This window comes from Thamnophis sirtalis, unplaced genomic scaffold (genome assembly GCF_051295495.1).
Source record: "Thamnophis sirtalis isolate CommonGarterSnake01/CBP01778 unplaced genomic scaffold, rThaSir2_p1.2 scaffold_15, whole genome shotgun sequence".
Classification (NCBI taxonomy): Eukaryota; Metazoa; Chordata; class Lepidosauria; order Squamata; family Natricidae; genus Thamnophis; species Thamnophis sirtalis.
The window spans coordinates 2,030,792-2,055,332 of record NW_028261395.1 but is presented as its reverse complement, the minus strand read 5'-3'; the positions used below and the strand labels follow the sequence as shown (position 1 = coordinate 2,055,332).

Genomic DNA, 24,541 nt, shown 5'->3' with positions numbered 1-24,541 from the left:
CATTTTATGTGAATATTTTTGTATTTAAGATTTTATTGCTTCCTAGATTTTAATAGCAAAAATAGATACTTTAAACAAAAGGTTATTATAGAAACTGAACAATTACGTAAAATACAAAATAGCCTGGACTTTATTCTCATATAAAAGGAAAAAATTGAGTGGATCAAGATTGAGAGGATAGAAAAAGTTTTCTGTGATACAGACTAAGTTGATGAGTACTTTGTTAAGACATATGTCGAATAGTTTATGAATTATCATATTCTTTGTTCTGCACCTGAATCTGAAGTTCTGTGTTTTTTTTCATCAAAATTGTTCATAAATGAATAAAATAGTAAGCTGCATGTCTTTCTGCTTATCCTAATATTCTGTGTTGCTATGCCATTCAGAAATGAGCCTCTTACACTAAGCTTTGACTAATTTTTCCTACTTGCAAAACAAGTTGATATTAATACTGTAAAAGTAAGATTGAAGAGATTCCAAGATGGTCTATAGAAATTTATCATTTTCTATGGTAGGCAACCAATGTATGAGACTAATCTTGCTATATTGGCAAAGGCTAATATGTATTTGGTGTTCCTTAGTTAATATAGTCATGAAACAAAACCACAGTGTAGATGTTATTAAATGGTTTTACTGCAGGTTTTCATGGAAAACATGTTTTTGTAAAGAGGACTTCTAAAACATTCAGCCCATAAGTTGATTTTGATAACGTGTAGATAGTTAAAACATTGCATAAAAGTTGTTGGTCTTTGATTAATTTTCAAAAGGCAGATTAAAAGGAAGTTGATTTTTGGAATATTTCAGGTACAAATTCGACCTTGGAATTTAAGCGACAGTGACTTTGTAATGGATGGTTCTCAACCTTTAGACCCCAGAAAAACTATTTTTGTGGGAGGAGTTCCACGACCCCTCCGAGCTGGTGAGTAAAAGTATAAAAAGCCAGCTTTTATGAAAAACTGCTTGAAGCTTGATAAAATAATCTGCCTAGTTTTATTCAGAGTATTTCAAACGAGTGAGTTCTACTTCTCTCCTTTCTGTATATTTTCTATTCTAAATTGCGAATGAATGGAGCCAACTGGATAATTTCGCAAGTGGTTTTTCCTTGATACTGTTCTCTCTCTCTCCTATATTTCAAATTTTCCTCAGGATGATTGGAAGATATTCTCAAATAGTTATTACCAGGGATTGAAGCTCGGGAGAGAGAATAAGTGAACATTGCAATCCTACCTCTTTATCCTTATATAAACAGGCTTTGGGGTTTCTTCACCAAAGAAGTCCTTCTAGTTACAATAGGCACCTATGTTAAATTCAAGAGGGAGTATTTTTTTTTAACACCCTGAAAGCACTGTCATTTCAAGTGAAGAGTGGCTATTTCCATAAAAGTACTAATCCCTTTTGTTTGTCATGATGAGTTTTCAACTTAAAAGTAATTTTCTTAAACTGGTTAAGTTGAGAGAGCTGTGAGAGTCTCAAAGACTTTCCTCTGTGGGGTAAAGCAATAAATTTGAATATTAAAAAATAATATGGAGAACGCATTTGAATAACCCTTTGGGGTTTTTTTAAATGAAAGAGAAATAATTACCCCAGTTCTCATAATATATAGTTAATATTTAAAGTCTTTCTCTGGAAACATCAGATTATTTTAAATAAAAATCCTGGTAATTCTTGGTACATATTTGAGAATTCACTTCAAATTTGCAAAGTGCAAGTTCTTTAGCATATGTCTCAGATCCCCAAATTTTTTGGACTGATGGCTTCGTTTAGAATTTTGACGTGCATTCACAAAACGACTTCTGAGGAAAGGGATTTCCATTTACAAAATGTAACAGGTTCAGCAGCATCTGTAATAGGCCCTAAAGACATCAAAATAAGCAGATGTATTATGACATCATTGTACAAGTGATGAGAGTATATAATTGCCCCATGATGTCTTGTATAAGAATGTAAATTGTCATTTGTATAATGATATAAGACAGTGGTTCCCAAACTTGGCAACTTTAAGACTGGTGGACTTCCAACTCCCAGAATTCTCCAGCCAGCTCTGCTGGCTGGAGAATTCTGGGAGTTGAAGTCCACAAGTCTTAAAGTTGCCAAGTTTGGGAACCACTGGATATAAGAATCAAATAGTCCTCACTTTTTCAGATGCCCATAGTCCAATTCCAAAATATATATATTTCCCTTATTAGCTTGTATTCTCTCTTAGAGCATTTTTAGACACATTTGGTGGTTTCCAGAGACATTCTTGGGAATAAAAATCACATTGGAATTTGGCATTTTTTACACTTTAAAACCTTTTTTAAAAGGCGTGACTATTACTATACCTACTGTACATATTGCAGAACTTCGTAAGCATCTAGAATAAAAAGCCCATTTTTAAAAAAAATTCCACGTAGAATATTAAGAATATCGGATTAAGAATTTTGAATATTGGATTAAGAATTGGATTTCCAATCTACTTACTCTTGATAAATCCAATTTAATCCAGATTAATATAGTAACCAATCATAATCTGTTGACCAATATTGACGTGCCTATTTTATCATATTGGTTCATTAATTGGATAGATGTATATCAGGAAATGCCTGTATGATACCTCCTGTCTTTGGGAATGACTACAGATATTCCTCCCTTATCCCCCATCCATTCAGTGACCATTCGAAGTTTACAAGCACACCAAACAATCGGTTCTCAAACTTGTAGCCATTGCAACCTCTCTGTGGTCATGTGATTGTAATTTGGGCACTTAGACAACTGGCATGCATGTACAATGGTCATAGTGTCCCATTGACACATGGTCATATGTCACCTTCATTAGGAAAGCTAAAAGGAAGTCAATCCACTGTCCAGTAATGTGCTTAACAGCCTGTGGTTATTCACTTAATAACTACAGCTGGAACTGATGAACCGACATTGTAAATCTGGTATGGTCACATGACCACATCACATTATGACCACATCACTTGGCAATGAGATTGCCAGTCACAACAGTGGTCAGTAATTGAGAATTACCTCTACTGTTATTCTAAAACAGGTTGAACTGAGACTTCTTTCAAATAATTAATTATATCTATTTCTTTAGATTATGTGCTGTATACAACCCTCTACTACTCTCTAACTATTGGTAGACTCACTGAAATGTGATTTTTTAAAAACTATAATCCAGTAATAAAAGCAACATGTTCCAAAAGAGAAACCGTTCTTATGCATTGGCCAATACTTTAGCTTTTGCCTCAATATTGGTAATATGTTTAATTAGTGGCCTTGTTTGCTACTTTATTTTCTATCTGTTTCTTTTACATTTTGTCCTAAATAATTTTAATAATGTTTAGATCCTTTTATATTGCTTTCTCAGACGGACCTTTAATTCTTTCTTCTACTTTAAATAGGTCTTTTTAACCATAGCTGATATCAAGATTGCTTTACTCTAGTTCCATTTGATTACTTAAAATCAGCTCAAGATTTTTTTAAAATACGGAATACTGATTTTGATGTATCTATTCTATTTTTATTGATATGGCATGTATCTGATGGCTTCAATTTTAAGTTTAGGGAGAGGATTTTTAAAGTGGTGGTAATAATCTCTTCCTTTGGATAATTGGTATCCAAAATATATTTGATATTTACATTAATTATCTCAAGTAAACATATACTCTAAAAAAATATTTTGAAATATTACCTATTATTACTTTTAATGGTTAAAATTGCAGTGTAACTGGGTTTTTTAAGTTATAATAGTGTGCTGATAATGGCATTCTTTTCTTATGGCTAATCAAATTTTTCTGTGTAAATTTGTCTCTTGTGTGATAGGTCAGAGGTGTCCTGTATTAGATTTTTTGAGGGTTGACTCCATGTTCAATTTGAGGAAGGTCTTTCTAACTCCTTTTGCCCCTCCCCACTGCTCTCAATGTTTTGTAGTTAATGGAAGACAATTGAGGGATTAGCGTCCTAAGAAATAAGTAAAAATAGTAACAGTATAGAAGTGCCGGAGATTCTGAAGATTAAATTTATGGCCATTTTACCATATTCATGTTCTCTCTCTCTCTTTTTTTAAAATGTATTGTCAATTTTAATTGGGTTTGGGATATTCCATTTAATTTTTTTTAAACTTTTATATCATGTGTTTCTTTTAATTGTTGTACGCCGCCCTGAGTCCTTGGGAGAAAGGCGGCATATAAATCTAATAAATCTCAATCTCAATCTCTTATAGTTGAACTAGCTATGATTATGGATCGTTTGTATGGAGGAGTCTGCTATGCTGGCATTGATACAGACCCAGAGTTGAAGTACCCCAAAGGTGCTGGCAGAGTGGCTTTCTCCAATCAGCAGAGCTATATTGCCGCTATTAGTGCGCGCTTTGTCCAGCTCCAGCACAATGACATCGATAAACGGGTGAGTGAAGCATCCTTGGGTTGGCTTAACGCTGCGGACAAGTTGCACAGATGCCTGGTGAAGTTGGACCATTCATTGATCTATAATCCAGGATTATGCCGCTGAAAGTTGCTTTACAGTTGCTATAATATAAATTAGTACATTTTTCAAAAGTGTGTTAGAATAGGTAGGAGTACATGTTTTGATCGTAGTGTCTAATATGTTTACAAGAAAAATAAAGCAGTGTGAGAAAGATAGAACTTCTACTAGAACATTAAGGTTAATTATAGTTTAATGTGGAACATACTCATATACGGCTGATTCGCCCTTCCCGATTATTTGTTCAGCATCTCTTTGAATTTATGATGGCAGTAAAAATTAGTCTTACAATAGGTCCTCAGATTAGTGGCCATCACAGCATTTGGCAACTTCCCTGCATTTATGATGCTCACAGGGTCCCACAGTCATGTGATTGCCTGTTGTGACCCTCACAACCAACTTCCAATAAGCAAAATCAAAGGAGAAGCTGGAAGAGGTCACATGTTATGGTCACATAACATTGTGCTTAAGGAACCACGGTGATTCGATTAAAGACCATAGCGGAAACTGATGTCATAAATCAGCACAGTCCATGCCATCACACAACAACTGTGCCACTTGGCAAAAGAGTTGCCAATCCCAATTGTGGTCAGTAAGTGAGGAATACCTGTATAGGCCTTTCTGTTCTAAATCTCTAGTGACGTTAAAACTTGACAAAAAAGAGATGCTAAACATTCCTTGTAATAGGAAAAGAAATGACAGTAATATTTTATCAATGATTAAATTAAAGGCAGAATTTCTTTGGTAATTTACGTAACAAAAACCAAGCTTTCCTACAAAATACTGTGAAATACGGAAATGTAGCTGTGATCCTGAGCTCAAATTGCTGAATCAATAACTAGAATTTTGATAGCAAGAGATTTGCTGCAGGATTGATAACAAGGAACTCTTACCCATTCATTCTTCTTGTTCCCTGATCTGCAAGAGATAATTGCAATAATATATGACCCTGATAACTCTCCCTTTTTCCATGTCTATTTTTATATCTTCTAAATGAAGATATAATTTATATTTTTATATTTATATTTTTATATCTTCTAAATGAAAAGCCTCCCTCTTTCACTCAATGGGCTGTGTTCAAGTGTAGCCATCAGCTGACACCACTGTATTTCCACCACTGCCATCTCCACCAGATTATATCTACAGGCTCTGTGCCATAACAGGCTTACAATTTATGAGAAGAGTGAAGTTAGTTATTTTTTTTTCTGATACAGCTTTTTAAATTTGCAACAGCACGATAGGACAAGATATACCAATTAAAATTACCACTCCTGTTCAATATATGTGATGTCTGAAAGCTGAAAAGCCCTTTCTCATTGTGTTAAAACCTTGGGATGTTCTGGCTCTTCTCTACTTTGTGAGAGGTTGCGCTAGAGGTTGTGTGGCGATTCTGACGTGCCAGGCTCATTCCCAAATGCTCCTTATTTACTGACCGACTCTGCACCCGCCTCTTTTTACAGGTGGAAGTAAAGCCATACGTGCTTGATGATCAGATGTGTGATGAATGCCAGGGTACTCGCTGTGGCGGAAAATTTGCCCCGTTCTTTTGTGCCAATGTTACCTGCTTGCAGTATTACTGTGAATACTGTTGGGCGAGCATTCATTCTCGGGCTGGACGGGAGTTCCACAAGCCGCTCGTGAAGGAAGGAGGCGACCGGCCCCGCCACGTGCCCTTCCGTTGGAGCTGAGGCCCGGGCCGAAGGCCAGCAGTACTGGAGCCAACTGGATTGAAGGGGGAACGGAGTGCTGCCTCAGGGCTTTTGGTGTTCTGGAAATCTGTGCATTCATCCTTGACTTTAATGAAGAGATGGGTCTTTTTATTATGATGATGATGGTTATGATTATAATGATGATATGATTATGATTATTTACAGTCACATTACTGAACGCTACGTCCAGTATAATACAAGCCTAGCAGAGTGTAACTGTACTGATTTTGCACTTTGATTCACACAAACACATCTGCTTGGTACCTTAATTTCTTACCGGAGACTTGTCACGGCTAACAATGAGTAGACCGCTATCTATGGTTCATCAGCCTCCATTGGGTTGGTGTATATGTGATTAAGACTTTTTATTTTTATTTTTAAATTATGTACTTTTATTTTGAAACTGGAGCATGCACTTATTTTCAGAAACTTTGATTTGCCCCCCCAGCACATGATTTACCAAAGGTAACACTTGCAAGGAGGTGGCAGATGTAGCAAAAACTTACAATGGATATTCAGCAATCATTCAGAGTAGGAATAACCCTAAACGATATTTAGTTGCTCTCTATTTTTACTGATGATAAGGATGATACCTCATAAGCCGGATCGCATTTTCTCCACCCCACACCCCCCCACCCCGTTTTCTGTTGTGCTGAGGGTTTCCTATTTGTTTAGGCCTTTTAGTGTTATGTAAGTGTATGCTGCAATAGCTTTTGCTGCTATTAAGAGGGTATTACTAATACCACATTACTCTATTCGAGCTAGGGTATATCGTTGAAAAAAAGATAAGCGTGTGTGATTTAAAACAGTGATGGCTGCTGAAAAGAAGATCAGTGGAGCACTCAGAACGCTTCCAAGGATGGTCAATGGTTTTGACTGCATGTTTATAACCAGGTTGACGCATGCAATAATATTTTTTTTATAGATGTCGAATAACAAAAACCTGCCCACAGCGTACCAATTAAGATTCTATGTAGGCTACAAAGTACTCAATAAAATAATTTAAAACACGCGCACACACAGACACATACGCACAGGTTACCGACTGGAGGAAGGCATGACTAAGTCTATATAGATGCTTCTGAAATTAAAATCAGCCCGTAGCCGTATCACCTATATTACAAGAAGATATTTTTTTTAAAAAAAGAATAGATGTAGAAATATCCTTAAAACAGATTTGTGAATGATAGACGAAGTACTTTGCGGTGCTCTGCTCTATATTGTGCAATTTATTTTATATATAGTAAAGTGATTATGTCTAGTACTGTGATCAAACTTAACTGTTTAAGCCTCTATGTCTACCATTCACACTCTCTTGAAAGTTCAACCATAGACACAAGTACATATGCACACTCACAAAAGAAGTGTTGAGCTCTTAGTTCCCGTCTCATAAAGGCTGGCGCTATTTATGTAGCTGCGGCTCCATGTCCAGGGAACCAACGAGCTCACGCCAGCATATGTAAACTACCAGCTTCGATTGCGTCTGATAAAACGGGGGCACCTTTTTGATTGGGAATAGCGGTGCTAAAGAAATGTCTGCGTACAAAAATTAAACTTGGGTATGATATTTAATTTCTTAAATCCTGGATGTATCCTGTGAAGCTTGAATATATTTGAAATCTAACCTGAACAGTGGACATTTTTTTAGCATATAATATGGGGCTACAAGGCAAACGCATAAACACATATTGGTGTGCTATTTATGAAAATGTGAGAATGTGTACATTATTTTTTCCGGGTTTTCTGTGGGTTCGTTCTCTGCCCCCCCACCCCATCCCTAGTTTTGGAAGTCTGGGGACAGTCTTGACTGGATATGGCGCCGCCTAGTAGACGTTGAAATGTCCCCATTTTGAGTCTTGTGATGGCCTTGTTGATGTTGTAACTTTCTACATTTTCTTTTTGTATTCGGTTGGAATTATTGGCTTGTGGGTGGGAGGGGGAGAAAATATTTCTCTGTTGAAAAAAAAAATAGTTTTTTACTGGTTTAAAAATAATTCATTCTTCTTGGTATCCCTTTTTGCAATTTCTCCTGGGCATTTTTCTGATATTGCTTTATCTAGCCCAGCAATCTGTTTCGATTCGTTTGGGGTTTTCTTCTTATTTTCCCCTTTCTTTTTTTCATCTATACAAGATTTGTTATGCACTACTTTTTGTAACTAGACAGTTTTCAATAGTTGGCAGATTATTGTTTTTTAAAAGAAAAAAAAGGCATGCTTTCTGACTGACATGATCTTTTGCAATACCTCAATTTTGAAATATAGGAAAGAAAATATTTTCTAAGTAAGTTTATTCAGAAGAAAAATATATATTAATTTAATTCTGTGAGGAAATGATTTAACAGATGGGTAACTTTATTTTTTTCATGCTTATTTGCGTTTTTGAAAATGAAGAAGTTAGAGCTTTATAACTGTGTTTGAAGATCATAGCTATCCTACCGAAGTCTACCTAATTATGTGAAACAATTAAAACATTGATGAAGAAATCTCCCTTTTCCACATACAAACATAGCTGGGAAGAAAGGAGAAAAGGGGGGAAAGTTATGTAAAACAATGAGATTAAAATGAGTACAGCGAGGAAATTTAAAAAAAAAAAAACTGCTTTGGTGCTGGAAAGTTGTGAACAGAAGGTGGAAAACCTGTTTTGCCCTTAATTTGTATATTTATAATCAAGCGATTATGCACGACTGACCAGAATTGTGAGAGTTCTTCTGTTTGTATTTTTTTAAAGATAATTTTTAGTTTATTAAATTATAACAAGGTCCCCTTTTGTTTTGTAAATGAATGTGCCCCCCCACCCCCCAGGTTGTTAATATATCTTACCCCCGTTATTCTAAGAGGGTCCTTCGAGAAAAGAAGTTATTTTTTAAAACAAAAGTGTTCTGAACTACAACTGGATGAAGGAGCCCCCCCCCTGGGTACCACCGGCCCACGCGTGGCCTTCCCTCCGTGCGAGACTTGAACTAGTCGGTTTTCTTTTTGAAAGCAACTTAACCTCGACTTATTTGTTGTTATGTGCAATACTGTTTGTACCGTTTGTATAAAAAAGAAAAAGAAAAAAGAAAAAAGGCATAAATCTTTATTGCAAATTTATTTTCATTGCAAACTTTAGACATTGTGATTCACGAAGATCATTTTTCTACTGTCAAAATATGTACCTTTTTCTTCATGCTGGTATTTTTTCAATAGTAACGTAGCCTTTGTACTGAGACAGATTTTCATTGTTATTTTTAGAAAGATTTTTTGCTAAGAGAAATTTAAACATTGACATATTTTTCATTTTTATTTCGGATTTTCTTTAAGGAATGCTTTCTCAACCATTAATATAGTCGTTTGTGGGAGAGGCTTTCATATCTGGTCAATGTCATTAATATTATTTTGTATTTTTACTTGGAATAAATTAATTTTATGATGCTAATTCTTTAAAAGTTTATTTTTTTCATTTTCGGTTATTTTTGAAGCTAAAAAAAAACCTTTGTAATATTGTTACTAAAAGTGTCTAGTTTTTTGAAATGCAAAGCTTTATGTATTAACTTGCTGATGTGGTTTACAATGGTGTGAAAATGGTTGGATATGTGAAACGATTGAAAAAACTGTAATGAATAATTGGGCAATAAAATTACAGAATGAAGCAGGGAAATGATGTGATACTTTTTTAGAAGCTTTTTCCTTTATCAGAGTGATTTAGGAAGACAATAGGGATGTCACAGTACCAGTTCGCTGTCTAGATTCGTACAACACCAATGTTAAATAAAACACCGTTGCTGTTGTAATTCACTCCAATCTGTAGAAATAGCAGGTTTACAATCTCGGCTGTTTAGCATCCTCACCATTATTACCATGGGCACAATGGGTGAACGGGTGAAAAATAGCAATGGAACTACGCAGCAATTAAGGCTTGGCTAAGTCCCTTCTTCCGCACCCAACCATCCATCCTTTTTTCTTTTGAATTATTCCCTTTTAAATCTCTCCCAAGTGGCTTCTCGGTGATCTGCCATGCTTTTTATTTATTTATTAAACCTGTCCCTTCACGCTGCGTTTCCCTTGCGCCTCTTGACGTGGTAATTCAGAACAAAGGGAGGAAATTGTATAGTATCTCCATAATGTTAACAGTGTAACCCATACAGTGTAAGTTTCTCATAGTTAGTGCTACCCAACGCATGTATAATAGGAACCCTTATTACCTGATCTGAGCACTTTTTTTCAAGCTGCTTGTATATTTCTCCCTTTCTTGTGTTAGGCCTCTTACGGCATAAGGACAGCATCCGTTGCTGCTATTAAAGAAAAATAACACTGCATCATTTTGTGTAGTTCATCTCCACCTCTGCCTGTCCTACCATTTACTGCAATACTAGCAAAACTTCTGTGTGGAAGTTGGATACTGTTATCCCTTCCTTTACATCAGTGTTTCTCAACCTTGGCAACTTGAAGATGTCTGGACTTCAACTCCCAGAATTCCCCAGCCAGCGAACGCTGGCTGGGGAATTCTGGGAGTTGAATCCAGACATCTTCAAGTTGCCAAGGTTGAGAAAGACTGCTTTAGATCAACGTTTCTCAGACTTGACAACTTGAAAATACTGTATGTGGACTTCAACTCCCAGAAATCCCCAGCTAGCTTGGCTGGGGAATTCTGGGAATTGAAGTCCAGACATCTTCAAGTTGCCAAGTTTGAAAAAACCTTGCTTTAGATCCTGCAAACTCACAATGGTGTTACATAAACAGACAATACGACGGCCTTCTCCAGATACATCCATGATCAGATTCTATGAGGACTTCAGCTGAAGGGAAGCTGTTCCCCACCATCTCTGATGGAAACATCTGGAGTTGGCCTTTGTGTGAGTTCTTTGTAAGTAATGTACAGGCAATTTCAAATAGTAACATTTAGACTCTAGGTTCTATGGTTGGAATTATACACAAATTGTAAAAGCATAATACAGTAGAAGTGAAGGAGAATTTTTTTTTCCCCCTGCAAGAATGGGATGAGGTTGAGTGTGTGCTTACACTCCTGCCTACACACCTTGTAGGAAAGCAGGGTTAAAAGACAACCGTATTACAAATATGCAGTTATTACAGATTTCATTATCTTTGTTAGAGTAGTACAAAAAAAATACAGTGCTTTACTGGGAGAAAAATCTCCTACGTTAATATTTCAGTATTGTGACATCTCTACTTGCAAGATACGAGTGAAAGATTAGTCACAGATTGGTTTTTTTTTAAACTATTTTGTTAAACCTGCCTTTTTGTGTAGAGCTGCTTTTTACACCAGTTTGTATAATGTCAGCATTCCCTTTTTTTTCCCCACTGAAAAAGTTCTCTTAATTTCTACTGTTGTAGTGTTTCTGTCTTTAACCATAGAATCTGTTCTAATATTCATGCGATGATTTTACTCCTGAACAGGAGAAGAGCAAGAGCCTGTTGTTTTATTCTGCACATTTTAAATTTATTTAACGTTGTTTAGCAACAAATAGATATCCAGGGTGCTAATACAGGAAAATCATTTCTGCTTTTTATTTTTTTATTTTTATTTTTTTTGCCGGTTTATTTCTGGATGTTGTTCTGTTGGGGTATAAAGTATTAGGTATTTGTAATTTGCTGTCTAAAATAATGGAGATGAGTGTTCACAGCTAAGATCTCTGTACTTGTTCGTTTTTTTTTCCAACTGACTAATTTCCAGTGTACCATATCTTTTATTACATGTTTCTCTTTAAACTGGTTTTGCTAGTAACCCTAAAAGGCTTTTAACCTTTTATTTTTTTACTTTTTTTGGCTTGGACTAATGCTTTGTATGGAACTGTGACTAAAACATGAAGCTCCACGCTGCTATTGCTTACAACTGCTTCAACTTTGTAGTTTGGAATTAATTTTTTTTTTCTGTAATAACTTATTAAATCTAGTTGTATGAAGTACGGAAACTTGTCATCCTTTGAGTATTAAAACAAAAGCAACAGGGGAGATGCAACCGAATTAGAAATTGGAAATTTAAAGAACACACACACCTTCGGGCTACGGTTCCACAACAAAACCGCGGTAGACTAAAGCGCGTGTGACTAAAGCGCGGTGACAAAACCGCACCGTCAAAACCGCGCGACAACAGCGCGCCGACAGAAGCGCGCTGTAACATAACCCTAAAAATAACCCTAAACCTAACCCTAACCCTAAACCTTAAGTTAAATTGCGCTTCTGTCTGCGCGCTGTTGTGGGTGCGCTGTTGTGGGCGCGCTTTTGACATCGCGGTTTTAGCGCCACGGTGTTGTCGGCGCGCTTTTGACGTTCGCGGTTATGTCGTGCCACGTCGGGCTACACGTTATACTTTAACAGAGCACACATTTAAGTAGTGTTTTCATTCTCGTTTTACATATCGCCAGAATTCATCCAGAGCTTTTGACGCCAAAGCATAGTTGCACAAGTGCAAGAGGCATAGTATCTACTTAGTACAGTGGAGTTCCCAAACTTGGCAACTTTTAAGAGAGCTGGCTGGAGAATTCCGGGAGTTGAAGTCCACAAGTCTTAAAGTTGCCAAGTTTGGGAACCACTGACTTAGTAGGATCCTAAGAGATTGTCTCTCACTATCAAGATTACAATCATTTTGTCGTCATTTCTGGGGGGGTCAGATGAATTCTGTACATTGAGGCAAAAACCAAGTGCGTTTCTTGGAAGAGGAGAAAGATTCACACTGCGGTTTTGCAATTGCTGAGAAACAGCATTCTGTTCTTCCTCAGCAAAATTTCATAACACAACTTTTATTTCCTCTTTGGAATTTGTTTCATAGGTTCTTGTGTTATACTTGTGTTACACTTTTATCACTGAGATCTATTGAGAGAGTCAGAGGGCTTCTTCAGTAGCAAATTGCCATCCCTCTGCCTAAAAGCAAGAGTTATAAAGAAAATTAATAAACGGGACCATTGAGGTGATAACGGCGAGAAAAAGTTGTGAATCTTTGTCTACCAATTCCTATAGTTGAAAAAACAATATCTCAGCTCTCTTCAACTATTCTGAACTTAGATATTTGTGTGTAGGTCAAATTGTAGTGATTATATTTTAAAATAATGTAGAAATGAAGGAAGACGGTGACCGAATGAGAAATTGTCTTTTCTAGTTGTTTTAATTGATAAGAATCTAGATGAGCTGAAACAGTTTAGACCAGTGTTTCTTGGCGACTTTAAGTCCTGTGGACTTCAACTCCCAGAATCCCCCCCCCCCAGTTGAAGTCCACAGGACTTAAAGTCGCCAAGGTTGAGAAACACTGCTCTAAACTGTTTCAGCTCATCTAGATGTAGCAGCCCCACGATCATGAGATCTAAATTCAGATGCTTGGCAACTGGCTCATATTTATGGCGTTCGCCGTGTCCTGGAGTCACGTGATTCCCTTTTGCCGTCACCTGACAAGCAAAGTCGACGAGGAAGCCCGATTCACTTAACACCCAGGTTACTAGCTTGTCAACTGCAGATTCGCTTAACAACCATGGCAAGAAAGGTCGTAAAATGGGGCAAAGCGTTAACAAGTGTCTCACTCAACAATAGGGCTTAATCGTGGCCGTAAGTCGAGGACTTACCTGCCCTTTTCAACACAGCCTGCAATTGTCGGATGAAACATTTTCGCCTTCAGGTTTTGCAGTCCCAACCCAGATTTTAATCCATCGGACTTCAAATCGGGTCCAACTGTTATTCTCCGCCCTGAGTAATAATCCTGGATTTGCTTCAAAACCATTGCTGACCCATCAAATTTTTAATTAAAATCTTTCAAATAAATTTGGTGAGACAGCATTTTTTTCAAAGGCTTTCTCTCTTTTTGTAGACACTGTAATGACAGACAGGTCTTTTAAAAAAAAAAAAGACGTACCGTAACAAAACATCCACAGAGAAAACTTGATATAAAATTTCACAGAATATAAACGAGTGGGAAAGAAAAGAAAAAGAAAAAAGAAAAGAAAAGAAAAAGAAAAAGGAATTTCCCCATCAAACGTTAAAAAATTAGTTTTTTGAAAAACTAATAAAAACAAAAACCCTTATAGTAAAATCCAATATATGGGTTTCTATTTTGGGGGGTATTGTTGACAAGAGGGAGGGCTGTGTTTATTGTTCAATGTTATATGCCCCGGTTATGCACAGTATATATGTGACTGTACGAAATGAAATAAAACATATTTACATAGTAAAATCCAATATAGATGTAAATCAAATGGAATATAGATGTAAATCAAATGGAATATAGATGTAAATCAGAGAGTTGAGTTTTCTCACCACTGGCTTCCTTGCTGTGAAAATGGCTCTGAATTCCAAAGTAAACATTAAAAAAGCAGGAAAACTATAAAAATCCAGCAAGGAGGTTCTAGAATAGATTAGCCTTCAACCAGTCAGTTCAAATGTAGATTTTAAAAAAAGTAAGAAAAGCTTTGTAGAGTGCAATTAAAACCAGGGCGTGCTTGACAAAATGAATAGTTGAAGGGAAGAGATGATAAGAGAGACTCCAATCACTCCTACTGACAATTACGGTCATCAAGATCCCATTCATTCATCCAGTGAAGAAAGACTCTTGGGCCATTGTTTTGCCAAGAGTATACTTTACGGAGTACTTTAAATGGTTACAGAAGAATAGCAAAGCTGGTTCTCACAAAAGCCATCCAACAAATGACCAATTAGGTGCTGGTAAATTATTGAGTAGCGAGCCTTCGGTTTCTGTTTTTGATAGGTGACCTTGGTTAGCAGATGTTCCTCATTCCTCGGCCCGGCCGGTGTGCTTTGGTTTCCCTTCCCTTCCTCCCCATCTACTCCTTTCATTCCACTTCTCTTCCCTCCCCGCTCCCCGCTAATGTCAGGCTGTCGGGTTTGCAAAGCTTGGCTTGAGGAATGGCCGTCGTGCCACCTCTTGACGGTACACTACCGTCCAAGGATTGTTCTGGGTCATTCCTAGTGCTCCCATTCGAATCCAGGGAGCTTAAGCCAATAGCAATAGCAGTTAGACTTATATACCGCTTCATGGGGCTTCCAGCCTTCTCTAAGCGGTTTACAGAGTCAGCATATCATCCCCACAGTCTGGGTCCTCATTTCACCCACCTCGGAAGGATGGAAGGCTGAGTCAACCTTGAGCCGGTGAGATTAGAACCGCTGAACTGCAGATAGCAGTCAGCTGAAGTGGCCTGCAGTGCTGCATTTAACCACTGTGCCACCTTGGCTCTCGACAATAGCAGTAGCAATAGCAGTTAGACTTATATACCGCTTCCTAGGGCTTCCAGCCCTCTCTAAGCGGTTGACAGAGTCAGCATATCGCCCCCAACAACAATCCGGGTCCTCATTTCACCCACCTTGGAAGGATGGAAGGCTGAGTCAACCTTGAGCCGGTGAGATTTGAACAGCCGAACTGCAGTCAGCTGAAGTAGCCTGCAGTGCTGCATTTAACCACTGCGCCACCTCGGCTCCTTCAAAGAACCATCTTTAGTGGCATAATCAGCTGTTTGGGCAGCAGGAGAAAACCCAGCACACTATTTGGGGGTGGGGTGGGGGAATAATTCAGCTATTTATTATGAAAATACAGGCAGTACTCAACTTACAACTCTTTGCATAGTGACCAAAGTTACTAAAGCCAGATTTGCTTAGCAACAGCAGTAATTTGCTTAACCATAGTTGTAAAACCATGTGCGACTTAACAACTAGTTTGCTTAGGAAGGGAAACTGTGGTCGTAAGGACTTCCTGTTCTGTTTCACGTAATATATTTAAAGAGGCACAGTTGTTATCCACTCAATTAAAGTAGCTAACTACAGCTCAAGGGACTGGTAGGAAAATACGGTACATTAGATCTTAAATGTCTATAGCAGTGTTTCTCCACCTTAGCGACTTTAAGTCCTATGGACTTCAACTCCCAGAATTCCCCAGCCAGCTCTGCTGGCTGGGGGATTCTGGGAGTTGAAGTCCACAGGACTTAAAGTCGCCAAGGTTGAGAAACACTGGTCTATCGCATTCTTAGGCAATAAATCATTTAAACAGAAGACTATTCCGTTCTAATGGATGCCATCCCATTAAGGTGCTTTAAAATAGATTGACTTTAATGGGGAGCAATCTGGTAGGCAAACTAAAGGGAGCATGGAATTCGCATTTAAGATTCAGATATTTTTATTTATATTTATATGCACACACAGAACATCCGTTGTAGGTAAGAGAAGGTACTGTATATCAGAGGTGGTGTTCAGCCAGCTCTTACCGGTTCAGGTCAACCAGTAGTAGCAGCTCCTGGAGGCTCCACCCACCCGCCCCAAAGTAACGCACAACCTTCTGCGCATGTGTCAGTGTGCTCACATTTGCAAACTGGTAGCGAAGGTAAGTGAATCCCACTATCGCTGTATATATGTCCCGCAACTAACGCACACCTACACAGTTATCAAAAGCAATATTGCTCAAACTTGGGAAGCATGAAGATGTGGAAGAATTCAATTCCCTGAATTCTCCAGTTGCCAAGCCAGAATTCTGGGAGTTGAAGTCCACACATCTTCATGCTTCCAGGCTTGCGAAACACTGCTTTAGAGATAACTAGTTGAATAGGCTTGAGATAGAGGGGAGTTCTCAAAGGATAGATATTATTATTTGGCCTGTGGACCACCCCAGGGTCTCTGCCAGTGAAAAATGAGCTCGGGAGGGCTGCATGTGGGCCTCCTGCGCTCCGTTTTCGCTGGCAGAGGGTTGCAGGAGACTGTTGCAGCTGGAAACGGAGCTCGTGAGCCCGTTTTTGCTGGCAGAGCGCTTGGGCCACCACAGGCGCTCCCGACACAATTGACGTCGAGCTGGCCACGCCCACTCTGGCCAGGCCCACTACCGCCCGAGGTCAACCACAACCCTGATGTGGTCCTCAATGAAATCAAGTTTGACACCCTTGATCTATACTGATCTCCTCAACATGGCAAGTTGCTTAATGGCCAAAATAATCACCAACCTCCCCCGCAGGGCTACTCACAAACTGCCTTTAAAGTTCCAGCTTCGGCAATTCTTATTTAATTCCTGTTTTATTGCTTTGGCTAACTGACTCACATTTAAGGTGGTTTTGCAGCATCCCGAAGTCACAAAATCACAATTTGCAAATGGGGTTTTTTTCCCCTGCAAGAAATTCGCTTTTTCTTCCTATTTCTGGCAAACAAAAATGTGGATAATAATGTTTGCTTAACAACCAGCTTGATAATCAGGGCAACAATTGCTGCAAAAAAAGGTTGTAAAATTGGTTGTGGTCCCATGGTGATCTTCTTAATGACCGGCAAAACTTTCAATCTTAATTCCTGACTCAATTATGGTCACAAGATGAGGACTACCTGCACTCAGAGTAAATGTTTAGATTTAGCCCACATACTGCAGATTCAACCTACATCTTAGGGATGTATGTGTAATACAGATAGTCCTCAAGTTATGATCACAGTTGAGCCCCAAATTTAAGTTGCTAAGTGAGTTTGTCCCGTTTTACGACTTTCCTTGCCACATTTGTTAAGTGAATCACTGCAGTTGTTAGATTAGTAACACTGTTGTTAAGTGAACCTGGTTTGCAAGGTGAGAATTTGCACTGCATCTTACATTTGTGATCAGAGTTTCTCCACATCACACTGGTTCCACCAAGTTGTAGTTAAACATGCAGGTCTGCTTTGGCACCAAAATAGCAATAGCAGTTAGACTTATATACCGCTTCATAGGGCTTTCAGCCCTCTCTAAGCGGTTTACAGAGTCAGCATATTGCCCCCAACAACAATCCGGGTCCTCATTTCACCCACCTCAGAAGGATGGAAGGCTGAGTCGACCTTGAGCCGGTGAGATCTGAACCGCCGAACTGCAGATAACAGTCAGCTGAAGTGGCCTGCAGTGCTGCACCCTAACCACTGCGCCACCTCGGCTCTTTTAAAATGGAGCAATGCCACTTTTGTCATCCTTTCCTGAAGTTGCCACCACTTACCTTCTGTTTGAAACCCTTTGGGTGTATCTGCTTTCGTAGCTATCAAAAAAAAAACCCACCATCATTTTTCCGCTTGGAGAAACATTTTCCTCGTTGAGATGTTGGATGGATAGGCGGGTGAGAGACAGAACAGTGTTGTAGTAAACAGTTTGCATCTTTCCTTGCAGTCAATTGGATCTGCCTCAAATTAGGTATCAGCATTAAGGGTAGGTGATAGGCATCAACATTACAAATTCCACTTTCATGTTGGATTATTTCTGGCTTATAAATCTCAGGGATCTTGGCCGAGCGTTAATAGGGTGGCAATCTTTGCATCCAAGAGCTATCAAGCTTTTTACACAAACCTGTCCTCTCCTGGCCCGATAATTATAGGAAGCAATCAGTGTCTGATCTAATCTTGTGTAATTGGAAATGTTTCTCTTCTCCCCAAAGCAGCCATGATTGCACTTCAACTGAAGAAACTGTCTTCAGAGAGAATCATTTAATTACGAGCAGCCGGATATATGGAAGGGGAAGGAGTTTGCAGCCCAGAGTTTTTGCAATTTCAAATTCTTGGGGATGCCGTTGATTGCAAGAGAATCTCAACTGCTGTATTCACTTTCTGGGGAAGATGATTAAAGTGGTAATGGCCTTCCACCTTTGGAGGCTTCATGCTATCGCTTTAATCCAGCGGCTTTAATTGCTGCCTTTTCTTCTGTTCAATTGTGACCAATTTGAGGAGAGGGCCAAGACAAGTCACTGAGGTTTTCTTCGCAAGGATTTTTAGAATTAGTTAGCTGTTGTCTCTTAAGGCTGAAAGAAAGTAGAACTTAACTCTCTCCTGGTTTCCTGCCTAATGCATTTAACCACTATACCAAACTGGCTCCGTGACCCGTCAAAACCGCGGAGGACAAAATCGCGCTCGACGAAAGCGCGCATGTGACGTCATCACAGCGCGACGGAAAAAATTAAAAATTGAAATAAAATTAAAATTAAAGCAAGCCGATTCACATAAAGGTAAGGGTTAGGGTTAGGTTAAGGGTTAGGGTTAGGTTTACAGCGTTAGGGTTACGTTTAGCGTTAGGTTAACAAGAAGTGGTAAAATTAACAGAACTATGGATACAAAGTCAAGCAAAACGTTTCTCGCGTTTCCTGCAACGTAATTTTTCTTTAAGCAAAGTATTATAATACAACAATTATAATAGTCAAGCAAACAGTGTATCATCAGGTAAATCAGTGGTTCCCAAACTTGGCAACTTTAAGACTTGTGGACTTCAACTCCCGGAATTCTCCAACCAGCAGAGCTGGCTGGAGAATTCTGGGAGTTGAAGTCCACAAGTCGTAAAGTTGCCAAGTTTGGGAACCACTGAGGTAAATCAACAAAGCAGGAACACCATGAGGTAAATCACAGAGCACGCGGAAGAAAGAGCCGGGAAAAAGGGAAACGCCCCCTCCGCACCCACAGCAGCCAATCACAGCACAGATCGCCTCGCGCGGGAGCCCGCACTCTTCAACCCATCAGTTACAACTGTGTGTTCTGGCTCACTGCACAACCCCACTGCTCCAGCTACTAAATTTAAATATTTTAACATTCTGTAAGCATTAAAATATTAAAAGCATAATACAACATTAAAACCCACCGCTGCTACTACTACTACTGGCACCTGAACTTAGATGCATTTTTATCCTACTGCACTGTTCCATACAACATGGGAGTAGAAAAGTTGGATCGCTCAAGTTGTAAAAGTGTTCCCTGCTATGGAAACATGCACACGCTATTTATCAATGAGAGACAATGTGTTTTTTTCCCTTCCATGGACGTATAACATTTATAAACCCAGGATGCAGGAAGAAAAATGTCACAAAACATATAAAAGATCAATTAATGCCAATTTGCCTTTTTATTTTCTTTTTTTTTTGCCAAGGAATGCTAGTTTAATGTTACAGTATGGCAGTTTGTATATCTGCTGAAATATGACACAGGTTCATCATTCATATCTTGAGTGCTGAAAAACAATATTGCTCCGTAAGCCTTTTTATTGTTGCTTTTTCCTCTTGAAATGTTTAAAAACAATGACTTAAACATTTCAAAGGCCTCGCAGCTCTTCAAGCTCTGAAGCCGAAGTGCAGGCATGCTCAAACCTTAGATATGACATCTATACATATACTTATTTATTAAAGTGTTTATGTAGGTTTGTCTTAAAATATTTAGAAAACGGTGTATGCATTTGGTACAGACATCTATACATAAGACATGTCACCACTGACTCCCTTTAAGAATACGGGTTTTTAAAAAAAAATGTACAACAGTTATTTTTACTCTCTTTTATTACAGCCTGTTTAAATCTGTATTATTACATGATTTCAGTTCAACATTTTATTCTCTTGGATGCAGGTTATTTCTAAGGGGTGTTTTTTAAGCTATATCCCTAAATAAAACCTTGCCCTTTTTTATTTAAGAGGATCGTGCGCTAGTGCATTTGGGTTATTTTTCCAGCGTGGATTCTTTATTTTATAAGAATTACTGCTGGAAAAGCTCTATTTTTATATATTTGCTCTCTTACAAAAAAATATAACATCGAAACCTACTGCATACTTTAGATCTCTGAGCTGACTAGGCTCTTGCCATTATATACACCCACAAACACTAATAAAAATAGCACCCTCTAAACAGGATGTAGAAATGGCCTGTTAGCCATTTTCGGTCATTTTATTAAAAAGTCAACTGCTCTCAAAATGTCAGAAGACCGAAGAGCACCACATACTTAAATATATAAAGGTGGGAAACTTTAGGCTTTTGCAAAGCTCAATTAAATCCTCAGTGTCTTCCAGGACGCTTTGCTGTTATTATGTCAATGCGCAACCTGAAGTGAACGAATTATTCAGAATAGCTAAACCGAACATTCCTACAGTGTACCATTAAAACAAGCCACGTTTAAAGTAACAAAATACTCAAAAACAAACTGCAGAAAATTTGAAAGGTTCAGGAAAAGGGGAAATGGCCAACCTATTTTGAATGAAGGTGTAATACTTAGCAACGTATGCAAAACTATAAGAATTTATAATTATTCTGGAAAGCTAAATTGCAATTTAGAATTTTAACGATGTAAGTATTTAAGACTTAACTATCCCAACAGAATATGTTGGCTTTATGCAGAACATCAGTCTTCGTTTTTTTTTTTTCTTCCATGTGATGCGGGGAAGTCCACTATAAATGTTTTGAAATATGCTGAATATCAGCTGAAAAAACAAAAAAAACCCATAAGGATGGTTATTTGAGCGAGTGCATAAACTTTTCCAGGCTATATTCTGAATCATACTGTTCTTGATCCCAGAGTTCGCCAAGATTTTCAAGGACTGACTTCATGGTGGTTTTCCCAGAACCAGAAGTGGCACCATCTGATTTTTCAGTTTTTCCGTCCTTAAAAAGATTTGGAGGAACAACGTGGAGGAAAAAAAGAAAACACCTGTTAAAATCTGTGCCTATGTTCTCGGTGTGGCAACAACATGAAAATATTGGAAATCATTACTTATGCAACACATTGATAATTTAAAACTTGAGCATTTCAATGGAATCATTTAAGCTTCAATGGAGAGGGAACTTAAATGATTAAGTGAATGTGGTCAGAAGCAAAATACCTCTCATTATTTGTTGCTCGTTTTTAGATCTATTAGGAACGTTATTTTATTCGACTCGTTAGGTTTATATTTGCTTAACTTCAGGGAGACTCTGGGCAGCTTATATTTTTTAAGAGTAAAAATATCAAGAACAGAAGAAACCGTATGTCCAGACAGAACACGCTCTATATCTTACAAAAACAGAAACCGAGCCTAACTATTCTACCCCTAAGAACAGTGGTTCCCAAACTTGGCAACTTTAAGACTTGTGGACTTCAACTCCCAGAATTCTCCAGCCAGCAGAGCTGGCTGGAGAATTCTGGGAGTTGAAGTCCACAAGTCTTAAAGTTGCCAAGTTTGGGAACCACTGTTCTAGAAGAACATGGTCCATGGGCCGGGCGTGTCACACGCTGGCCAGGCAGGTTTTTAACAACATTTTGGAACATCAACAGGATGGGAACCATGGATCTTCAAGGGGGGGGGGCAAGCAGTACAACAGATAAGGCACACGCCCTCCTTTCCAACGTATGGTTTAATTGACGGGGCTGCAAGTGCATCAACTCTACCCAATATCTTGGGATGGGCAGGATGACCAGCACCATGGATTGCACATGGGAGAGAATTGGTAGCACCTCGAACGCAGAGATGTCTCATACTGAGGCTATCCATGCTGCTACAGCTGCAACTTCCAAAGGGTCTTCAAGGGTAGACCTATGTAGAGTACACTGCGACAGTCCAGCCAGAGGTCACTAAAGCATGTGCAGCCATTTGGACAGCCGCCAAACAAACAAACAAAAATGAGGCAAATGGCATTTAACAAGCAGCTGTGCAGCGACAACTCCCAGATTGCAAAGCCACCTCAAATGGGAAAGTGCAGCTAAGGCTAAAGGGAATAACTCCGGATCTATATAATACCTTCTCCTCTCCCCGCCCCCCTATAGCAATAGCAGTTAGACTTATATACCGCTTCATAGGGCTTTCAGCCCTCTCTAAGCAGTTTACAGAGTCAGCATATCGGCCCCACAGTCTGGGTCCTCATTTCACCCACCTCGGAAGGATGGAAGGCTGAGTCAACCCTGAGCCGGTGAGATTTGAACCGCCGAACTGCAGATAGCAGTCAGCTGAAGTGGCCTGCAATACAGCACTCTAACCACTGCACCACCTCGGCTCTGTACCTCTGAGGATTGGGTCTGACTCCCCATCCAGAGCCACACAGGCTCCAGACATTAAGACTAGACGTTAGCATATCACTTTGCTGGCCTGGGCCCAAGATGTGTATCTGGGTAAATTTCCATATTGATGATATGGGAGCCCATCTTGATGATCTTCCCCAAGTTTCATGCACAGGGCCCCGTGTCGCCCCATAAATCTGTATCTTACCTTATCCAGAGTGAAGAGGTCAAGAAGCTGGTCTGTCCCCATGCTCTGAAGACTGGCGTTCTCTTGACTGATCACTGTATTTGCAATATTCATTTTGAATTTTTGAAGGCCCATTATTTTTTCCTCCAAGGTTCCCCTTGTTATCAAGCGATAAACATTAACAACACGTTTCTGCAACATAGTTAATATTTGTGGGGGTTTAGTGGAAAACGTACACATATGCCAGCTATTTAAAAAATAATCACACAGCAAAACAAGGCATCCAATTAGAGGAACAAAGAACAATTAAATAAATGATGCACACGTGACATTTCACAAGCCTTGAATGTAAAAGCAGTAAGAACACAAACCGTGCTTAAATGTTTTTTTCAGACTCATCATTTCATTTGTAAAATACAGTCCCTGTCTTTACTCTAAAACCTTTCAGGTTTGATGTAGTATTAGTATAGTAACATAATGTTATAAATCAAATTAAATAGTATTTTGGTAACAAATTAAAAGAAACAAAAACAGGAAAACCAAAAGCCTAAATGATTCACCATGTATACGGCATTGGTTTCAGAAATGTCAGCTTATCTTCAACGATCTCGGTTAATCTTTTTTTACCTGTCCAATACGATGTGCTCGATCCATTGCCTGGAGGTCTTTCATTGGATTCCAATCGTGTTCAACGAATACCACGGTATCAGCTCCAGTCAGGTTAAGGCCCAGTCCACCAACATGAGTAGTAAGCAACAACACATCTATGGATGGGTCATTGTTGAACCTGTCAATTAAAATAAGCCCAACAATGACTGCAGGTGGAATGAAGATGTCACTTCTCTACTTCCATCCTACTGTTGCTGGCTACAATGTTGAATGTTGATTTTATTTATATGCCGCCCTTTCCCCCCGAAGGGGACTCAGGGCGGCTCACAACTCAACCAGGGAAGGGGGATACAAACAGAAAATTAAAACGACACAAAAACAATGCATAATTTAAAACATACAACAGTCATACCATTCGAGAAGGGGGGCAGAAGCTCTTTAGCCCCAGGCCTGCCGGAACAGCCAGGTTTTGAGGGCTTTGCGGAAGGCCTGGAGGGTGGTGAGGGTTCGAATCTCCACGGGGAGTTCATTCCAGAGGGTCGGAGCAGCCACAGAGAAGGCTCTCCTTCGGGTAGTCGCCAGTCGGCATTGGCCGGCGGATGGAATTCGGAGGAGGCCTAATCTGTGGGATCTAATGGGTCTATTGGAGGTAATTGGCAGCAGGCGGTCTCTCAAGTACCCAGGTCCAATACCATGAAGGGCTTTATAAGTGACGACTAGCGCCTTGAAGCGTATCCAGAGACCAATAGGCAGCCAGTGCAGCTCGCGGAGGATAGGTGTTACGTGGGTGAACCGAGGTACACCCACGATCGCTCGTGCGGCTGCATTCTGGACAAGCTGAAGTCACCGAATGCTCTTCAAGGGCTGCCCCATGTAGAGCACA

General features: G+C 39.1%; 2 protein-coding genes across 10 annotated transcripts in view; one reads left to right on the top strand and one right to left on the bottom strand.

Moving 5' to 3' along the window:
• CPEB3 (cytoplasmic polyadenylation element binding protein 3) overlaps positions 1–6,287 on the top strand; it is an 82,139-nt gene extending 75,852 nt beyond the window's left edge. For all 8 annotated transcript variants that reach the window (XM_087702291.1, XM_087702290.1, XM_087702292.1 and 5 more), the window contains 3 exons: positions 805–919; positions 4,208–4,389; positions 5,928–6,287. In XM_087702291.1, the coding sequence (XP_087558417.1) occupies positions 805–919; positions 4,208–4,389; positions 5,928–6,155 (525 nt within the window). In that variant the 3' untranslated portion in view covers positions 6,156–6,287. The remainder of the gene's footprint in view (positions 1–804; positions 920–4,207; positions 4,390–5,927) is intronic.
• A 13,656-nt stretch (positions 6,288–19,943) lies between these two features.
• BTAF1 (B-TFIID TATA-box binding protein associated factor 1) overlaps positions 19,944–24,541 on the bottom strand; it is a 77,868-nt gene continuing 73,270 nt past the window's right edge. For both annotated transcript variants that reach the window (XM_087702285.1, XM_087702286.1), the window contains exons 36-38: positions 23,677–23,836; positions 23,071–23,241; positions 19,944–21,493 (exon numbers count right to left, since the gene is read on the bottom strand). In XM_087702285.1, coding sequence (XP_087558411.1) covers positions 21,344–21,493; positions 23,071–23,241; positions 23,677–23,836 — 481 coding nt within the window. In that variant the 3' untranslated portion in view covers positions 19,944–21,343. The remainder of the gene's footprint in view (positions 21,494–23,070; positions 23,242–23,676; positions 23,837–24,541) is intronic.